Source organism: Gobio gobio, assembly GCF_949357685.1.
Source record: "Gobio gobio genome assembly, chromosome: 22".
NCBI classification, from domain to species: Eukaryota; Metazoa; Chordata; class Actinopteri; order Cypriniformes; family Gobionidae; genus Gobio; species Gobio gobio.
In genome coordinates this window covers 1,626,639-1,648,312 of record NC_137118.1, presented here as the reverse complement: position 1 = coordinate 1,648,312, position 21,674 = coordinate 1,626,639, and the positions used below count along the sequence as shown (strand labels likewise).

The window sequence follows — 21,674 nt, the reverse complement described above, 5'->3', positions numbered from 1 at the left end:
CATAATTAAAAAGGTATTTGTGCACTTTATCTCACAATTCTGACTTTGTTTTCCTTGCAATTGTGATTTATAAAGTCAGAATTGTGAAAAAGTCTCGTCATAATTAGGGCCCGAGCACTGATGGTGTGAGGAGCCTATTGGAATGGTTCAGTCTATTCTTCTTCTTCTCCGAAATGAATCGCATATTTGAGGGCCTAAAAATGCTGGAAAACTCTTTGCACACGCGTCAGAAGTGCTGAAAATCCACGTCTGATATGGGTTTCAGATTTAGGCGTGGCAAAATGGCTCAATAGCGCCACCTACAAAATTTCAATTAAGCGCTGTTTGCGTTACGTTTCACGTACAAGTATGAAATTCGGTACACACATGTAACAGCTCAACCCCTACAAAAAAGCCTCTTGGCGCAACATCTGAAAACCAACAGGAAGTGAGATATTTAGTTTTTTCTGAATGTTTTTGTCACTTTGTACTTTAACTCCTCCTCCTAGAGATTTAATCAGATCAGCATCATATTTGGTCAGTCTAATCTTAAGGCCTTAGTGATGTTAAATTCCGAAGATCTTAAGTTTTCGTTGAAGGGCGTGTCCGTGGCGGCTTGACAAAGTTCGATGTTTCAACATGAAACAGGAAGTTGTTGTAACTCAATCATACAATGTCCGATTTGCCCCAAACTTCACATGTTTAATAAGTGCCCTTGCCAAAATTAAGTTAGTCACCAGCTGGTAACAGAAAGTGTGGCAAACACAAATGACTGATGTAGTCCTCTTAATGTTATACTCTTAATGCACATTGCCCACCGTGCTCTGTTTTTCTAAAGCCACCGGATGGCCCTTTCATCGCTGCTTGCGGCTTTAATTATTATTAAATCCGTAAATCCATCCTTTGGACAGTTTAATGCCTAACCTTGACAGCGGACGGAGCTTTTTATCCATTTCAAGTGTGTGTCCCTAATTAAAATGGTCTTTTATGCAGGTTTCTGAGCCAAAACCACATTACCTATTTAGGACCGGGCGTGTTCAGAGATCTACACAAACTAGACTGGCTGTGAGTATGCATGACACAACACGTTTAATGATCTTTTGCATCAAATATCAAACACAAAATGTAATTTAAATGTTCATTGTTATACTTCTATTTTAATATTTTATATGCATTTATATTTTAGTTAACTTTTTTACTCGTGCACATCATATTTTGCAGTATTTCTATTTTGTTTTTTTTCTCATTCAAATTTTCGGGGAGGCACATGTGGTCTGTGGAATAGCTGTGAGTTTGGAGAATTTGGCTCTGAAAATGAGAAGCTGAGAATGACTTGGGTGGCTTGTTGGCACAGACGCCGGTTGGCACAGATTTACGCAGAGCTAGAACAAGCACAGTCACTGACAGAAGACGTGCCAACATGCAAAAAATCTGGGTTACATTTATTTTAAGGTGTCATTGTTACAGTTTAATTATATATTTAAGTACTGAGTAACATTAACTACATGTACTGTATGTATGATCGTGATTTTAACGGTAAAACACTGTAAAAAATGCTACGGTAAAAACAGAAAGTGTCCGTACTATATACGTAGAATAACTGTAATAGATATAACCTTACATTTAATGTAATTTTACAGTTCAATATCGTAAAATTTCCAGTTTTTGGAAGTGAAAAAGAGCAAGTCGTTGTGTAATTTACAGTGAAAAAACGTAAATTGACATTCCCAGAATTCCCTGCGTGACGCTTCACATTTGATGTAATGTAGTTTCTTAGTTTTTTCTAATCAGTTATGTACATTAGTGTTTTATATTACGTCTAATGTTGTTAAATTAATGTTTATTGCACTTTTACAATGTCATGTGTGTTACCGTGATGGTGTTTAGTGTGTGTGTGAATGACTATATATGAGTACTGTCCTCCTCAAAGCTTTGATTGATCATGTGACTCTCATCTCCACTGTGATTGGTGGTTGTCAGTATACATCAAAGGTACATCACAGATATTAGTATTTCAATAGGTTGATAATTTAACATTATTTCAGTTAATGAAATACGGTTATATACTGAACATTTTACGTAAATCTGTAAAAACTAAAATGTTGCTACCGTATTTTTTTTCGGTAAAGTTCTGGCACAGCTGACGTTTTTTTTACTGTAAATTTAACTGATTTTTTGTACAGTGTACACATAATTATTACAATATAAACCTTTAAATTATACCATTTTAAACTGTAAAATAGACAGTAAACTAAATGCTGTCCCGTAAACCTAAACCTAAAACGTTGCTACCGTATTATTTACAGTAAAGTTCTGGCAACCACAGCTGCTGATTTTTTTTACCGTAAACTTTACGTAGATTTTGTGTAAAAAATAAAAACGGAAAATGTACTGGTAATTTTCTGCCAAGACATTATCCAGTAATTTTACGGAAATTTCCGTTAACCCTCAAAACACAAACTAATGCAATGTGTAATTCAAAATACAGGTAAAACACTGTAAAAAAACAATACGCAAAAAAACAGTACGCAAAATTCCTTCATATTTATACAGTACATTGAGCCCTATTTTGACAGACTTTTTTTTTTTTACAGTGTAGGGTTTGTTTGAGGGTTAGTTGCATGTAATAATGCATGATTTACTGTTATTAATACAGCAAGTACATGTAACAAATGTAACAAAGGCACTGTAAAATAAAGTGTTACCAAAATCTGACGTTATAACGTACAGTCAAACCAAAAATGATTCAGACACAGATATAATGTTTCACTAGTGTGTGCAGGACACTACAGTTCATTTATGATGTGAGGAGAGCAAAATAAAGTCAACTGTGACATACCCAAAGTTGACTACCAGTAATATTGATCAATTTATTCCGACACTTTGACCTGACCTGACCTGCTAATGTGACCTTTGACACCACAGACTGAACACAATGAAGCATTGGTTGAGCTAAACTGGTATTATCTAATTGTGTTCTTAAATTGAACAGCTGATTGTAATCTATTACATCCCATAAGTTATCTGACATTATCAAGATGAATTTGTTCTGAGTTCTTGTTATATTTTATTACCATTTTCTGAACTATAGCGAATAAACTGTGATCATGTGAGAGAATGCTGAAGGCGTCTGAATAATTTTGGTTGTGCTTAACATTTGGTAAAAGACATTTCAGCTTTTGTATTATTATTATTATTTTTATTTTTCCTCAGAGTCTTAGATCACAATCCACTTAAAAGCATCACCCGTGATACGTTCATCGGTCTGAGGTCTCTGACATTTCTGTGAGTATCTTGCTCTTTTAAACTCTTTTAAATATTTCTCAAGTGTGGCATTTACTTTAATCAGCTTGTCCTTACCAGTATCTCTCTGAGGAAAATGTCAAGCTTTGTTTTATCATAAATGTAATCAGGTTTGTCCCTGTTTCTGATATGATTGTGTCTGAGCGGTCAAGGAAATTTGAAAACTATAGAGCTCTGGAGGTTGACGTCACGCAGCCTGAACTCCGCCATTTTGGCAGGAGGCGATATCTATAAAATAATTTAAAACCGGACTGTTTAAACCTTAATATTTCAACATGATGGACAGCTGATGTGCGCTAGGACGCCAGAACAGGCGAGGGAAAGCAAACAGGAAATCATTTTATCACAGTAAGTTGTTGAAATGTCGTGAATTTCAGTTTATCCTTCATTCTTAACTACTTTTGCCTCACGTACCAAATGATAAAAATAAGTTCCCATTAAATACGATACTTAATCGTGAATAACAGAAGTGCTTTTATCTGTTATGTTTAATCTATTAAGTTTTGCTGTGTAACTCATCAACTCAAAACTCATCCTGCCTGACAAAATGGCGTCGTAAGCAGAATGGGTCACGTGACCTCCGGAGCTCTATAGGATGTCGTTTTATGAGGTTGAAATTGAGCAATATTGTCTTTTATTCTTACTGTTTTTTGTGAACTAAATCAATTCCCACAGTTTGAGACGTCAAAGACACACCTGAGCAGTGTTGGGGTAACGCATTAGTAACTTGAGTTACATAATCAGATTACTTTTTCAAGTAACTAGTAAAGTAACGCATTAATTTAAAAATTTACAACAAAATATCTGAGTTACTTTTTCACATTTATTTGACTGACAGCTCTCCTGCCCCCATGTTGAGAAAAATCGAGAGTAAGTGCAGAGGCGTTGTGTGTAAATGTTATTGTAATTCTAGACTAAATGTGAGCATTTATTTATCTCACTTGCACAATAAAGATTCTGTCCTCCTCAAAATGAATAAAATCAGTCAAATGCAAAATCAGAATACTATGCAAACCTCAAATATATAAATGTTAAATAAAACAAATATTTTTATGCATTTAATCTACCTTTATTGACTAATGTCTTGCTGCTGACCTTCGATGATTCAGTTAAACCATGAGCAAATATTACCAGATTTTTTGTTTTTATTGAGCCGCGTTTCCACCGCAGGAACTTTCCTCAGGAACGAGGAACTTTGGGCTGGTACTCGGTGTGTTTCGACCACAGGGTCTAAATGAAGTTCCAGGTAAATATTTCCCCCTCCTGCTCCTGAGGTAGTATTTTTTCAAAGTTCGGGAACTTTCGGGGGTGGGACTTGGGCGCTGAACATGCTGATTGGTTGAGCTCACGCAGTATTTTATTTCAACCGGCATTTTTAAAAGTCTTTTGCGAGGTTTGTTCGTTCTGCGTTCAGTAAATATCAGTCTTGCTCTTTCTGTCTGATGGCGCGCGTTCGTCTCAGCCGTCGCATGGTCAATGACCGTAATAGCTGATAATAACATACATTGTCTTATTTTAAATCTAGCTTAACGAGCTTTCAGAATACACTTTAGTGTCAGTGCTCGTCTCTTTTCCGACGTTTTGTTAATGACCTCTTAATTAAAACAATACATAACTAAAAGCAGCAATGCTTTCATCTCCTTGTTATTGTTGCAGACAGAATCGCGCAAAAATTATTACTGTCCGTATGTGACTGGAGGAGCAGTCACGCTGTCCTAAATCTCCGGACTAATTCGCCTAATCTTCTCGGTACTTTAGACCGCAGTGGAAACGCAGACAGAAGCAGATCTGGGGGGGGGGGGAGTTCCTGTAAAAAAAGTTCCTGGTACAAATTGTTCCGGGTAATTTCGGTGGAAACGGGGCTTTGGTAAAACTTTTTTCTCCTGCGTCCTATTCTTCCATTATCCAGAATGGCAGCTCATTTTTACCTCAGCCTGAGGCTTATTATTTCAATTTTGGTATGAAGAGGTCTTTACATTTGCACAAAAATATAACTTTTTTGCTATTAAAAACAACAACAAAAAAAACTGAACAAAAACAAACCCAGCGCAGATGAGAAAAAGTAACGCAAAAGTAACGCAAAAGTAACGCAAAAGTAACGTAACACAATTAGTTACTTTTTAAGGGAGTAACGCAATATTATAATGCATTACTTTTCAAAGTAACTTTCCCCAACACTGCTCCTGAGTTTATTTGCTTGGCGTACGTCCGAGAAGATGTGATGTTAAAGGATTAGTTCACTTCGAAATGAACATTTCCTGATGATTTCCTCACTCCATCTCATCCAAGATGTCTACGTGTTTCTTTCTTCAGTTTTTTGAGCATCATTCCAGGATTTTTCTGCTCATAATGGACTTCAATGGGAACCAACGGCTGAAGGTCCAAATCACTGCAGTTTCAGAGGAAGAGCTTCAGAGGCTCTGACCAATCCCAGATGAGGAATAGAGTCTGATCTAGACAAACCATCGCCACATTTACAACACACACACACGTTTATATACTTTAACCTCAGACGCTCGACTTCGGTGTAATATGTCATCACATCAGAAAGGTCACATGATGTAGGTGGAAGTGTCGACTCCATCTCATGTTCTCCTCCAACTTTAAAATCGTCCATCATCGTTGTTTCAACTTTATTTGTGTAAAGGCTGTTTGATTTATGGTGCGTTCACACCGGACACGAATGAAGCGAGTAAACTCAAAATGTTCAAGCGTCTAACTTCGCGCGAATAGCATAATTTATTCGCGCATAGTTGGACGCTTGAACATTTTGAGTTTACTCGCTGCACAACAGACGTGAATTCGCCTCATGGGCGGGGCTTCTGCCAGCGGCTCATCTCGTTGTGAAATGGCCGACATGGGCTGTGTTTACACGTTTTTTTGTCTCGAGCTATATTTCGTCTTGTGTTGATCTAACGGCCGATCTTTGCTCTCATGGATCTATAATTTGTTCCCTGGCGAATCGTTTAGGCTGAAGGCAAAGTGAAGTTTCATTGCCTTTTTATTTTTAGGCTATTTAACTTTACATTACCGTTGTAGCCGACTAGCACTGACTTTGAACATTTGACTGAATTGTTTGCTTTATTTCATGTGTAGCTTCTTATACCTTTTACTTATACTTTTGTATTATTGATCATTCATAAACTTGCATTTAACAAAAAGAGACTGGGTTGTGTTTCATGTCATTTAATGTTATCACAGTGATAATCATATGCACACTTGCCTGAACCAGATATTAATATATGATTAATATAAATCAGATTTTCTCTTCATTGTTGTCACTACTAGAGCAAGCTCCTGATTGGTTAACGCGGCGCGAATATTCGCCAAAGTTCAGATTTTTCAACTTGCACGTCAAATGCTCAATTCGTGCCGTGTCATTCGCGCCGCAGAATGTGTATTCGCGTCTTGTATTGACTTAACATGCAAATCACTTGCGCAAAACGCTTCATTCGCGTCCGGTGTGAACGCACCATTAGTCTTTGCACGTTAATTTTAACACTGGGTCGGCACTTCCACCTACGTCATGTGACCTTTCTGACGTGATGACATCATACGCCGTGAAGAAGAACAACACTGAAGTCGAGCGTCTGAGGTTAAAGTGTATAAATGTGTGTGTGTGTGTTGTAAATGTGGCGATGGTTTGTCTAGATCAGACTCTATTCCTCGTCTGGGATTGGTCAGAGCCTCTGAAGCTCTTCCTCTGAAACTGCAGTGATTTGGACCTTCAGCCGTTGGTTCCCATTGAAGTCCATTATGAGCAGAAAAATCCTGGAATGATCCTCAAAAAACTGAAGAAAGAAACACATGAACATCTGGGATGAGATGGAGTGAGGAAACTATCAGGGAATGTTCATTTTGAAGTGAACTAATCCTTTAAGGAAATCGCACGACGTCATAGGGATCTGAAACACACCAATGTTTTGCTGCAATAACACAATTGTCTGAGGCAACTTTTCGACTGTAATACAGACCTGTCCGTACCCAATGAAATCAGACATTTGATACTTTTAGTGTTTCCCGATGTCTTTAATATCCCATGTCTTCCCGCCTTGTGATAACTGCTGTGCCTAGAGTAAAAGAAGGACATTTATTCCCATCACAATACTTGTTCTTCATTTTTTTCCCTCCTCTCCTCTCCTCACCGAAAAGAATTAATTTATATTTTATTCTCTTCTTATTGATATGATCTTTTCATCAGTGTTCTCTTCTGAATACTGTCTTCTTTTTTGTGGCATAGTTAGACTCTGTCAAAACCTTAGGCTTGTTCATAATTCACAGAATTTTTTCTAAAATGTATTATGTCTTTTATTGACATAGCCCTGGACCACAAAACCAGCAATAAGGGTCAAATATTTTAAATTGAGATGTGTAGATCATCTTCAGCTGAATAAATAATCGGACAATATTTGAAAATATGGAATCTGAGGGTGCAAAAGTGAGACATGAGACGTGTTCTCTGGGTGACCAATCACGCTTCTCTGTCTGACAATCCCATGGACGAGTCTGGGTTTGGCGGTTGCCAGGAGAACGGGACTTGCCTGACTGCATTGTGCCAAGTGTAAAGTTTGGTGGAGGGGGGATTATGGGGTGGGGTTGTTTTTCAGGGGTTAGTTCCAGTGAAAGGAACTTTTAATGCTTCACCAAGACATTTTGGACAATTTCATGCTCCCAACTTTGTGGGATTAGTTTGGGGAAGCAGTTTGCATATTGTGGACTTTAGATGATGTATGCACCAATGCTTAATTCTGATATATGTGAGCCTGGACCACAAAACCAGTCAAAAGGGTACATTTTTTGAAATTGAAAATTTATAAAGCTGAATAAATAATCTCTCCACTGATGTGTGGTTTGTTATGATAGGACAATATTGTAAAATCTGGAATCTGAGGGTGTAAAAACATCTAAATATTGAGAAAATCTCCTTTAAAGTTGTCCAGATGAAGTCCTTAGCAATGCATATTACTACTAGTAATAAATTAGTATTAAAATTTACGAAATTTTACCAAAAATGTACGTACGAAAATTTACCAAATATCTTCATGGAACATGATCTTAATATCCTAATGTTTTTTGGCATAAAAGGAAAATGTATAATTTTGACCCGTACAATGTATTGTTGGCTATTGGCACAGATATACCTGTGAGACGCACGACTGCTGTTGAGCTCCAGGGTCACATATTAATTAAATATTCTCCAGATGTGCATCAGATCATATTTATAATCATATTTTCTCCTTTTAAAGTAATCAAACTACTCCATAAATCAAAAAAATATATTTATAATTGTATCTTATGTTTTCTGTAGATTTTGTGTAAGTAACAAACTGATAATCGAGAAAAATATTCTCTTTTTTTTTTAAATGTATATATATTTTTAAATGTACCTATTATGCCCAAGATGTAATATCAGTCTCTGATGTCCCCGTGAAGTGTCTGTGAAGTTTCAGCTCAAAACACCCCACAGATCATTTATTATAACATACAACATTTAGTTTTCATGCCTGTAACTTTAAATGCAAATGAGCTGCTGCTCCGCCCCCTTTACAGAAGAGGGCGGAGCCTGTGCAGCTCATGCCTCCAATACTCCGCCAAAAACTAAAACATCTGTTTGGTTTTACAGTACCTAGAGATGCGCGGATGGGCTATTATTTCATCCGTTTACAGGGCGGCGTCTATGCTAATAAGGCGGAGTCTGTCAGCAATTATGGGCGGGGCCTGTGCAATGTGACGTCACAAAAGCTAGAATCCTCAAGCGGCTTGTTCTTAGACACTGCTTGTGATTTGAATTGGGATTAAAAAAGGAGTGTGTGGATTTCTACCATTGTTGTGTGATTGTGTACACACACAGCCGACACACATTTATGAGTTTAGTTCGAACTTCAAAATAAACATTTAGGGTGAATTCAGGGTGATTGGGACACGTTTTGCCATTGAGAGGACTGGGGAAAAGTATCCCAATCTCCAGAGGTGTCAAGTAACGAAGTACAAATACTTCGTTACCTTACTTAAGTAGAAATTTTGAGTATCTATACTTTACTGGAGTAATTATTTTTCAGCCTACTTTTTACTTCTACTCCTTACATTTTCAAGCAATTATCTGTACTTTCTACTCCTTACATTTTAAAAATAGCCTCGTTACTCCTATTCCATTTCGGCATGTTTTCATTCCGGCTTGTCATAAAATAAAATAAACTATCCAGATAAATCGCGCCATCCGGACAGAGTGAATTTGATTGTGGTTGGATGAGAAGGATAAACACAAACCATTCCGACACCCTATTGGGTTGTAGGCGATCAATCACGCCTGCACCTGCACAAATCACACACCATGTTGCCAGATAGGGCGGGTTCTCGCCGACGAGCATGCACTTTCAGCCAATCAGCGATCAGCAGGCAGGCAGACGTGCTCAGCCTCATTCATGACTTTAGCCGGGTTTTTAGCGCGATGACTCGTAGCTGTATATTCCAGTGATCGCTATGCCAGTGGCATAAATACACAGTAAGTTGTATCTACAGTAAAGAGTGGGAGAGTGACTCAACTCTCAAACGTGAATTACACCTGTGACTCGAAGACTCTTTAAATATAACCGCGACTCCCGTCCATCATCATACACACACATGGGACATCTGCAACTAGCAACCCCGACAGATGCTGAAAGATGTTAAAATCAACGACTAATCCGTTTTGACTGTGCTAAATGTGCATGTGCCATGTACTTCACGAAAGACATACTGTAGTTTTGTCAAAGCAAAGTGCAACACAAGGGTAAGCGCATTGTTGTTATGTATTTGTTGACGGATTATTGTACAGTATAAATGAATTACGCATTTTGACATTGGTGTGTGCATTAACGTGTGAAATGCCTGTTAATTACATAGCGTTTTCCAATCTCTATATTGGGCACTTTTTGCACGTAAATTGGCTTCTTACTGTTGACATTGAAAATCTTGTGTTTTTCTAAGGGATTGCGGTTTTGACAGTTTCTACCTGGACATATAGTCATATTTGAACCGTTTTACTGGGATTTTTTTTTTTTTTTAATCATCAATGTTATGCTTTAAGGAGATAAAATGGTAACTTACTTATCAACATTGATTGGTATGGCAATAAAATAATATCACATTATTTTGGCAGTTAAAGTTTTGGGTTTTTTTCTTGGAGTGACTAGTTGCCTATAAGTATTGTAAGAGGTGCAAACTTGTTATCAATAACCAGGCATGTTATCAATAACCATTTTTAAAAATATATATAAATGTACATTTGGTGAGGTTTTTGGGCTGGAAATTGTTGACCCAATCTGTCCACACTGATCACACATTCAAAAAATGGTTATTGATAACATGCCTCTGAATTTTGACTTTTTGCACCTTTACAATATTTATAGGCAACTAGTCATCAAATCTTCCACTCCATGAAACACGTTAATGCTCAGTAGTACACAATATGGTTCTTTAATGTATTTGCATTGTCCTAAAATGTGTTCATTTTCAATGGGAATATATGCGGCTGAAACGCGTAGCCAAGTGCATCTGAAAAAATGTTCAACATTAACTTTTTAATATAACATTATAGTCATTATGGCCTTCAGAAAAATGTGTTTTTGAGGAGGTGGGGTATGCACTGTGGCGCGGCCTAATCTTTTGTCCTTAAAGGGATACTTCACCCAAAAATGAAAATTCTGTCATCATTTACTCACCCTCAAGTTGTTCCAAACCTGTATGAGTTTTTGTTCTGAAGATATTTTGAAGAATGTTTGTAACCAAGCAGATAGAGCAACCATTGACTGCCATAGTAGGGGCAAAATGCTATGGCAGTCAATGGTTGCATATAATCTGCTTGGTTACAAAAATTCTTCAATCTTCAGAACAAAGAAACTCATACAGGTTTGGAACAATTTGAGTAGATTATGACAGAATTTTCATTTTTGGGTGAACTACCCCTTTAATGGCATTTTTTCCCCTTACATTACTTTTACTTTTATACTTTAAGTAGTTTTGAAACCAGTTACTTTTACACTTTTACTTGAGTAAAAAGCTTGAGTTGATACTTCAACTTCTACAGAAGTCTTTTTAAACCCCAGTATCTATACTTCTACCTGAGTAATGAATGCGAATACTTTTGACACCTCTGCCAATCTCCCTGAATTCACCCTATGCAACTTTTGCACACAGTATTTCTAAGCAAACACCTGCAGCATGCAAACCGCACACACTCATGTTTGTGCCATTACAGCATTTGCATAATTCTTTTAGTGAAACAAAAAAATAAAGTGTGCTATCAGAGGCCGTAATTACATATTTCTTCCATAATTATTCACATCTCTGAGAAGGAACATATGGGACAATTTCGCATTATTTGCCACTTTGAGCTTGCCAAGCATCACTGCCATCCTGGAGGAAGATATTTTAAAGAAATGTTTCATTTATGTTCCTCCGTGTTAATGAGAAGCAGGTTTCTGTTCCCCCCGGGGGAAAACCCAAACCCATATTAAGCATCACTGCAGTTCCTCATGAGACTTACCAGAAACGCTAGTACATCTCTTGAATGTTTACAGAAAATTATTTAAATGTATTATTAACCTCATAAACTCCAAGGCCCCTGATAAGGGTATATATATATACTTTAAATGTTAAATGTCTGCGGAGCTCTGACCTCATATGTGGTGCCATTTGAAAGCCTAGACTGTCTACTTTCTGCAGATATGCATCATTTATTATACCATGTTTTAACGCCCGCATTTTTTAGTTGAAGCAATGTAACTTTAACCCTCTGGAGTCTGAGCTATTTTGGGGCCCTTTAGAAGTTTTGACATGCGCTGACATTTGTGTTTTTTTCAGTTGCTTATAAACACATTAATGGCAAAAGTGTAATTACACTGTATTCAGCACAAACTGGGCTACCAGAATATCTGAGCAACATGAATGTACATGCTTGTATTTTTGAGAGAATAATGTTAATGCACGGTTTTTGAAAAAAACTAAAAAAATTGTTTTAAAATGAAGGCCTCAAAACACACAATAGATATGTGTCCACAAGACTTTTGAATAATGGGTGTATTTGCAATGAGTTTTTGCTTCAAACTGATGTGAGAATCATTGAGCCTTCTCATTCACATAAAACAATATATTCATTTACAATTTGTAAGACAGTTTCTCTTCATAAAGCCAGTATGTGAGGAGGCGTGATAGCTAATGAATAATGATGAGTTAACACCTGAGATAACAAAATAACATAATAGCCTGCATAATGAGCTGCATAATGAATGAGCTTCATACCTGACTGAGAGAGCAAAAAAATGCTCTTTTTATTTAGTTGAAATTGTACTTATCTTGTAAATGCATCTTGATTTAAGAATGTTTAAATATTTAGACTAGAAACAAGACACAAATGACTAAGAAGAGCGTTTTTAAAAAAACATTTTTTTACAATTTTTTATGTTTTTAAAAGTAGTCTCATGCTAAAAAAAATTACAATAAATAATTCAAATTTAGAGACAATTTATACAGAAATTCACTTTAAAGAAAGCAATTCACTTTCTACAAAACAAAACAAAAATCACTTTCTACAAAAGAAAACTCCAGATTTCATTTCTGTCAAACTTTGATATTAAATAAAAAAAATACCATTAGGCTATAATATTTAAACATCAATATGAAGCAAAATACGTTTGACTGGTACTATATTTATAGCATCTGAGCAGACATTTGCGAATAAAAGCTTTATTGATGTGACACTAGGCTTATAATCTGTCCAAAACAGGCCAAATAAATCTGGTCTAAACAGTCTTGCATGTATGACATTTGTTACAACAGGATTCATATTTAAACGGTCTTTTTGCATTTAATATTCACAGATGCTAACAGAATGAACTGACCTTACAATCAGTGGCGAAGTCCTTTGCTCTTAGAAATGAACAGCTTTGCATGAGGAGAATAAATCCAGGATTATAACTCAACACGTGTCAAAACGATGTATCTGAAGTAGCGTTACAGCGCTTCACTAGATGTGTTTGTGTGTGAGTTGATGTGGGCGTCGACTCTGGATCATCAGTATTTGAATCTCAATTAGAACCCGTGGGCGTGGTCGCATTAGCACTAATGAAGTTAGTAACTGAACACAGAATATTTGGTTTACATTGTTTAAAACCTGACATTTCAGCGTTTCTTTAGACATTTGTCTCATGTTTGTGTAAAAAGTATTCACTAAGCTAGAGGTCATTTTCTGAAGACTATCTGAATGAACGTCTTTGACAGAGAGGCTGCAGATCGCGCATCATGTTTGTTTTCTTTATTTTGCAAAAAGTATTGTGACTGTGCACAAAACAAAATAGAAACTCTCTTTGGCACTGATAAGAAATAAAGAGAGCCGATCGCACCGGCGCGGCCGCAGACTTGAGAGGGTTAAATGCAAATGAGCTGCTGCAATGACGTCACAAAAGCTAGAATTCTCAAGCTGATTGTTCTGAGGCAAATAATGTGAAATTGTCCCATATGTTACTTCTCAGAGATGTGATGGAGGAAACAAAATAATTATGGAAGATAGATGTAATTACAGCCTCTGATAGCACACTTTATTTGCACTTTATATGCTATGACATTCGCTGTTACTACTTAATCGTCTTGAAAATCTATTTGGTTTGTCCGAGACGGTGCTTGGATGGTTCAGGTCTTATTTTACTTACCGCAGTCAATTTGTTTTTATGGGTGGCCATAGGTCCAATGTTGGTTCTGGTGTCCCACAGGGGTCAGTATTGGGTCCCTTACTTTTTAAAATGTACATTTACCCACTTGGTCAATTACTCAGATCTCTTTGTTACAGTACACAGGAGGCAGACACAGACGTAACAGGTAATGGTAGTTTATTTGACCACAGTCGAGCAGATGAAGTAACACAGGTGAGTAAACTGAAACAGAGGGATGGTGAGCTTTAAGTAGTGACACATGGAAAGTGGGATGTATACGATACCCTTGTGGAAGACGGAGTTGGTAGGTGACTGGATTGACCTGCTTGATGATGGGGAATGGGCCAATGAACCTGGGACTCAGCTTTTTGCAAGGCAGACCCATTCTGATGTCTCTGGTTGATAGCCAAACCATCTGACCAGGCTGGAAGACAGGAGTGTCAGACCGTCGGAGATCGGTTACCATCCTGCGTCTGCGCAGGGCCCGTTGCAATTGATGGTGGGCTGAGTCCCAGACCCTCTCGCTCTCTCGGAACCAGTAGTCCACTGCTGGAACGTCGGAGGGTTCCCCATCCCAGGGGAATAGTGGAGGTTGGAAGCCGAGTACTCACTGGAATGGGGTGAGTCCTGTGGTTGACTGTTTCAGCGAGTTTTGGGCGTACTCGGCCCAACCCAGGAACTGGTTCCAAGAGTCCTGGTGGTCATGACAGAAGGTACGTAGGAAGCGGCCAATTTCCTGTACCTTCCTTTCCGTCTGCCCGTTCGATTGTGGATGATATCCCAACGTCAGGCTAACGGCCACACCTAGGAGGGAGAAGAACGATTTCCATACTCTGGATATGAACTGGGGACCTCGGTCTGAGACAATGTCTTCTGGTACTCCGAAGTATCTGAAAACTTGGTTGAAGAGTGTTTCGGCTGTCTCCATGGCAGTAGGCAATCCTGGAAGTGGGATCAGACGACAGGATTTAGAAAAACGATCAACAACTACTAGGATGGTGGTATTACCGTCTGAGGCCGGAAGGTCAGTGATGAAGTCCACTCCTAGGTGTGACCATGGGCGTTCTGGAACGGGCAGAGGAAGGAGTTTCCCAGCTGGTAGATGACGAGGAGATTTGGAAATGGCACACTCCCTACAGCCCTGCACGTACCTTCTGACATCCGAAGCCATCCCTGGCCACCAGAAGCGTTCTTTAAGCAACGAAAGGGTTTCATTGACCCCCGGGTGACCAGTACCAAGTGACGTGTGAGCCGAGTGAATGGTGGGAGTGCGTCGTGTCCGTGGGATGTACAACAAGCCTGGTGGACAGCCCGGCGGAGGGTTCGTGGAGGCATTGGAGGAGGGGATAGTTTCTTCAGACCAGGTAATAGGACTTACGATGAGGGAACTTGGAATAATGGGTTCTGGTTTTTCGGTTTGTTCATCTGGAGCATGAAGATGGGAGAGAGCATCAGTCTTAATATTTTTTGTACCTGGGTGATAAGAGATGGTATAATTGAAGCGGGAGAAGAACATAGCCCAACGGGCTTGTCTTGGGTTTAGTCTTTTGGCTGATCGAAGATATTCTAAGTTCTTGTGATCCGTTAGCACCAGGAACGCATGTTTGGCTACCTCCAGCCAATGCCTCCACTCTTCCAAGGCAAGCTTAACAGCAAGGAGTTCCCTGTCACCGATGGAGAAGTTGACTTCCGCCGGGCTGAGCTTGCGGGAGAAGAAGGCACATGGATGGAGTCTACTAGGCGTCCCCTACTGCTGGGACAACACCGCTCCCACTCCAGTTGTGGAGGCGTCCCCTTCCACGATGAAAGGTCTTTCTGGGTCTGGATGGACGAGTAAGGGAGCGGTGGTGAAGGCTTTCTTAAGTTGTTCAAAGGCGTTGGTGGCTGCCGGGCTCCAGGACAGAGACTTGGGCTTATTGCGTAGCATACTGGTGAGTGGATGAGTGATCGAACTGTAACCTTTAATGAAACGTCTGTAGAAGTTGGAGAATCCGAGGAAGCGTTGGAGTTATTTGATGGTTGTGGGTTCTGGCCAGTTGGTGATGGATTCCACCTTCCTCTCGTCCATCCGGATGCTACTGTGGTCTATGTGATAACCCAGGAAGGAAACTGATGTTTAGTGGAATGAACACTTTTCTGCCTTGAGGAACAGGTGGAATTGACGTAGACGGTTGAGGACCTCCGCAACGTGTTGACGATGTTCGGCCTGGCTCCGGGAGTATATGAGTATGTCGTCGATGTAGACTAGGACAAATCGATGGAGAAACTCCCGGAGCACCTCATGGATGAAATCCTGGAATACGGAGGGGGCGTTTACCAATCCATACGGCATGACGAGATATTCATAGTGTCCAGTAGGGGTAATAAAGGCAGTCTTCCACTCGTCCCCCTCACGTATCCGGATGAGGTTGTATGCGCTGCGGAGGTCCAGCTTGGTAAACACAGTGGCACCACGGAGATGTTCCAGGGACGCTGGGACGAGAGGAAGGGGATATCGAAACTTGACGGTGATTTTATTGAGTGAACGATAATCGATACATGGCCGCAAGCCTCCGTCCTTTTTTGCCACAAAGAAGAAGCTGGAAGCAGCAGGGGAAGTAGACGGCCTGATGTAACCTTGGGCGAGGGCTTCCTTGATGTAATCCTCCATGGCCTTCTCCTCCTGGATGGATAACGGGTATATATTACCCTTTGGTACTGGTTCACCCGGAAGCAGGTCGATGGCACAGTCCCATGGCCGGTGTGGAGGCAGCTTGGAAGCCCGTTGCGGGCAGAAGACATCTTTGAAGGGGGCGTAACACTTGGGGACGTCAACTGAGCGTTGTTCAACTGGACTTTCGATGGATGTGGCACAGAGAGTTAAATCAGGCGGAGACGATGGTGGAAGAGGAAGTTCCGTCAAACATCGAGAGAAGCAAGTGTCGCCCCACTTCAGGATTTCGCCCGTTTTCCAGGAGATGGTAGGGTTGTGCTGCTCCAACCAGGGGCGCCCCAGAACCACGTCAGCAGTTGAATCCTCCAGAACCAGCATATGAGCCTCTTCACGGTGTAATAGACCCACTTGTAGTGTAACTGGTCCAGCCACGGTGCGAACGCGCTTGCGACTGAGGGGTCTGCCGGTTATGGAGCTGATCCTGTAGGTGGTCGGAGACGGAGTGGTCTTGAGGCGTAACTGGCGGCAGATGGCACCGGAGAGGAAGTTGCCGGCTGACCCCAAGTCGAGGAGCGCGACCACTGAAAGGGAGACATCAGCGGCAGTAAGGATGACGACAGTGGTGAGTGGTTTCATCTTATGATTAGCAGGAATAATATTAGCGCGGGGGTCGTGTGGGGCATGCAGCAATGACATGCACAGGTTCACCACAATAGAGACAAAGACGAAGGGTCAGCCGACGGCGGCGTTCTTCAGAAGATAAACGGGAATTTTCTATTTCCATGGGTTCTTGGGCTGGTTCTGGGGTGCCTACGGGTTCTGATCGGCGGAAGGGCACGTTGATGGGAAACTGGTCCTGGTGCTCTTGGATGCACGCTTGCATGCGAGTGGCACAGCGAATGGAGAGCTGGATGAATTTCTCAAGGCCGATGGAGTCCTCGCATGCAGCGAGATGCAGCCGTACCCGAGGTTCTAATCCTTGCCGATACGTCGTTATCAACGCCTGTTCATTCCATCCGCTGACTGCTGCAAGCGTTCTGAATTGCAAAGCATAATCGTAAATAGACATGGATCCTTGTTTTAAATTATAAAGTTTCTCACCAGCTGACGAATCTGTGATCGGTTTCCCAAACACTTCCTGGAAGTGGGAAATAAACGCTGAGTAGGATTGCGTTACTGCGCCCTGTTGTGACCAGATGGAATCGGCCCACATTAATGCTTTGCCGCTGAGCTGAGAGATGACGAATGCAATTTTCGATGTGTCGCTCGGGTACAGGTGCGGCTGCATCTCCAGGACCAGTGTGCATTGCAGCAGGAATCCACTGCAATCCTCCGCTGATCCTGAGTAGGGCGCCGGTTTAGCCATGGGACTTGCATACGGAGGTAGTGAAGGAGGACTGTTGACAGAGTTGCTGGTGTTCGCTGGTGCAGGTGAAGGGACAGTAACTGGAGTGGGTGGTGGAGGAAATGTGCGCCGAAGCGCATCTACCAGTTCTTGAAATGGATCCGGCTGGCTCATACTGGGTCTTCTGTTTTGGGTCCGGTCTTCTGTTACAGTACACAGGAGGCAGACACAGACGTAACAGGTAATGGTAGTTTATTTGACCACAGTCGAGCAGATGAAGTAACACAGGTGAGTAAACTGGTTGTAGATAGACGTTGAATGGATATGATAGAGATAGTTACTGTCCTTTGTTTTGCAGATAGATGAACGTTGGAGCTTGGAGATCGCTGGAGAACTGAGGAACTGACTGTAACACACACACACAGCAGACGAGGAACACAAAGGGAAGGAGACACGCTGGAGACAGGTAAGTATGCGAAGAGAAGTCCTTGAGGTAAGCATAGCACAGAGTATATGCGAACGAGACCGGACATGGAGTGCTGTGTGAGTGTGTGTTATATAGTGCTGGTGATGAGTGCCGTGATGAGGTGCAGGTGATGGTGATCAGTACTCAGGAGATGCCGTGCGTTGTGATTGGTGGAGGTTGGAACCTGACGTGTCTGTGACACTTATATAGTGATGACGATTTCAAAACACGGCCTCATGAAGCTTCGAAGCGTTATGAATCAGTGAGTCGAATCATGATTCGGATCGCGTGTCAAACCGCCAAACTGCTGAAATTTGGCGAACCAAACTGCTGAATCGACTCACTGATTCATAACGCTCCAAACCGCTGAATCGACTCACTGATTCATAACGCTCTAAACCGCTGAATCGACTCACTGATTCATAACGCTCCAAACCGCTGAATCGACTCACTGATTCATACCGCTCCAAACCGCTGAATCGACTCACTGATTCATAACGCTCTGAACCGCTGAATCGACTCACTGATTCATAACACTCCAAACCGCTGAATCGACTCACTGATTCATAACGCTTCCAAGCTTCATGAGGCCGTGTTTTGAAATCGTCATCACTATGTAAGTCGTTATTTAGGGTTTTTTTGCGCACAAAAACTATTGTCGCCGATTCATAAAGTTATTGTAGAGCCGCTGTAGTGAGATGGACTTTGTAACGACGTCTTTAGTGTCTTTTAAGGGTCTTGAGAGTGTAAAGTGCATTGAGCCAATGGAGGCCTTTCAGAGCATCAGATTTACACTAAAATATCTTCATTTGTGTCTGAAGATGAACGGAGGTCTGATGGGTGTCCAACCACATGAGGGTCAGTCATTAATGACAGAATTTACATTTTTGGGTGAACTAACCCTTTAAGAGGTTAAAGAAATATTACCTTGATGAATTATACAAGTGCCCACTGTGTAACACGCACTCCATTAATTTAGCATGCTTCCCTAAATTTGCATAATTTTCTGGTGTTTTTGACTAAATGCATGACCTCCCTTCAGAGGTTTATATTAATATCTTATTTAGTTGATAATCAAGGACTCATTTAGAGCAGTTTTCTGCTGATGATGTTAGTGGAGCTGGACACCTGTCGTCTAATAGCACAGAGCGAGAAAGCCTTGATTGTTTTAGCTGTGAAACGGGTTCAGGCACATCTGGAAGCGCGGCGGTGGGGTTGATAATGTCCACATTAAAGCCTCCATGGCTCTTGCTGGGACCGTCTGCACACACAGGCTGGGCTGCCGTGATTCTGGTTGATTTGAATGTTTGTGTTTACTCGCAGGTCTATGGTGAACACGTCCTTGATGTGGCTGCCCAACTCCAGTTTCTGTCAGCACATGCCCTTGCTCCGGTGGCTGTGAGTACTTCCTGTTATTCTCACCTCTTACATACACAACATTATGGGCTGTGTGTTGTGTTTTAGAGGTTTCTCTCTAACTTCAGTTGGAGAGAGTGGGGTAAGCTGTACCAGTTGTTTTCCTCTAGGCAAGGAGAAATGAGACGAGGTAAAACAAAAAAAAGTATATAATTCAATATTTGTTTATTTATTTATTTTTTATATTTTATTTATTTGTATTATTTATTTATTATTTTTATTGTTTATAATTTGATTTAGTTTTTATATTTGTATTTTATTTAATTTATTATTTTTTTATTTAATTTTTATATTTTTATTTTCATTCATTTTATTTTTTATTTTATTTTAATATTTTATTTTTTATTTATTATTTTAATTTTTAATTTTTAATTTTATGTAGTTTTTATATCTGTATTTTCTTTATTATTTTTATATTGAATATTTTTGATTTTCATTAAACATTTAAAAAAAAAAAAATTTTTAATATATATTTGACTTATTTTATTTGATTTATTATTTTTATATTTTAGTTATTTTCTTTATTATTATAATTTTTATATCTTATTTATTTATTACTTTTATATTTGTATTTTATTTTATTTATTATTTTTTTCTTTATTATTTTTATATTTTATTTTATTTAGTTTTTATATTTGTATTTTATTTTGTATTTTTATATTTTATTTTTATATTTTTATTTTCATTATTCATTTTTTATTAATTTTTTTAATATATTTTATTTCTTTTCTTTTCTTTATTATTATTATTTTTTATATTTTATATTTTTTACTTTTTTCTTATTTATTTATCACTTTTATATTTTATTTTATTTAGTTTTTATATTTGTATTTTATTTTATTTATTATTTTTACATTGAATTTTTATATTTTTATTGTCATTAATCATTTTATTTTTACATGTTTTTATTTATTCATTTTAATATTTTATTTTGTTATCATTATTTATTTTATTTATTATTTTTCTTTCTTTTTTCTTTCTTTTTCTTTTATATTTTCTTTTTTTCTTTTTAGATGTTCTTTTGTTTATTTTTTTTCTTTTGTTTAGTTTTATTTTTTTTTTTATTATTATTATTTTTTTTATTAATTTTACTGTATTTTTTATATATTTTATTTTATATATTTTTATTTTATTTTAATTCATTTATTTTATTTCTTGTTTTATTCCCCTTACAAAAATAATTAGCGACCTCAGAATAAATTCTGATAAAAGTGTGGTTACTAGGGTCTCAATTCTTGTTGTTTTAGACTTCAGTGCAGCGTTTGATGATATCAACCATGATATTTAAATCAACCGTCTGGATCAATATATTAGAGGGAGAAATGTTTGTTAAACTGAGTCCTGGTCCTCTATTTTCCACTGATGACACGGCTGTACGTTTCTGTCGAGCCTAATGATAATACAACTGTTAATATAATAATAATTCCATCACTACCTTCCTCATGGCAGTAAATAATTGGAGTAATTACTTTCTACAGCTAAACGAGGATAAGACTGAGCTTCTGTTAGCTGACCCTAAAACTAAAGGAGAAATGTTGTTCCAGAATCTGGTTCATTTGACTCCTTGGGCTTACAGGTGTTATTTTAGACTTGCATTTTAACTCCCATATTAACAAGGTAACAAAATCTTCAAAACTAACTCAAACCTTTTTTAAAACCAGAAAGATGCAGAAAACCCATGCTCGTATCTCCAGTAGATGTGACTGCTGTAATGCACTTGTTCCTGATCTCCCACAAAAATCAATTAATAGTCTTCAGCTCATCCAACATTCAGCAGCTCGGCTAAACCAGAGCTGAAGAGCGAGCGGCGTCCTCCTCATCACACAC

At 39.1% G+C, this 21,674-nt stretch overlaps 1 protein-coding gene across 1 annotated transcript in view; it reads left to right on the top strand.

Annotated features, from left to right (window-relative positions):
* Positions 1-21,674, top strand: part of rxfp2a (relaxin family peptide receptor 2a) — a gene marked incomplete at its 5' end in the record, with an annotated part of 132,904 nt that overhangs the window by 68,161 nt on the left and 43,069 nt on the right. The window contains 3 exons of the mRNA XM_079804704.1: positions 973-1,044; positions 3,193-3,264; positions 19,755-19,829. Of these exons, the coding sequence (XP_079660830.1) occupies positions 973-1,044; positions 3,193-3,264; positions 19,755-19,829 (219 nt within the window). The remainder of the gene's footprint in view (positions 1-972; positions 1,045-3,192; positions 3,265-19,754; positions 19,830-21,674) is intronic.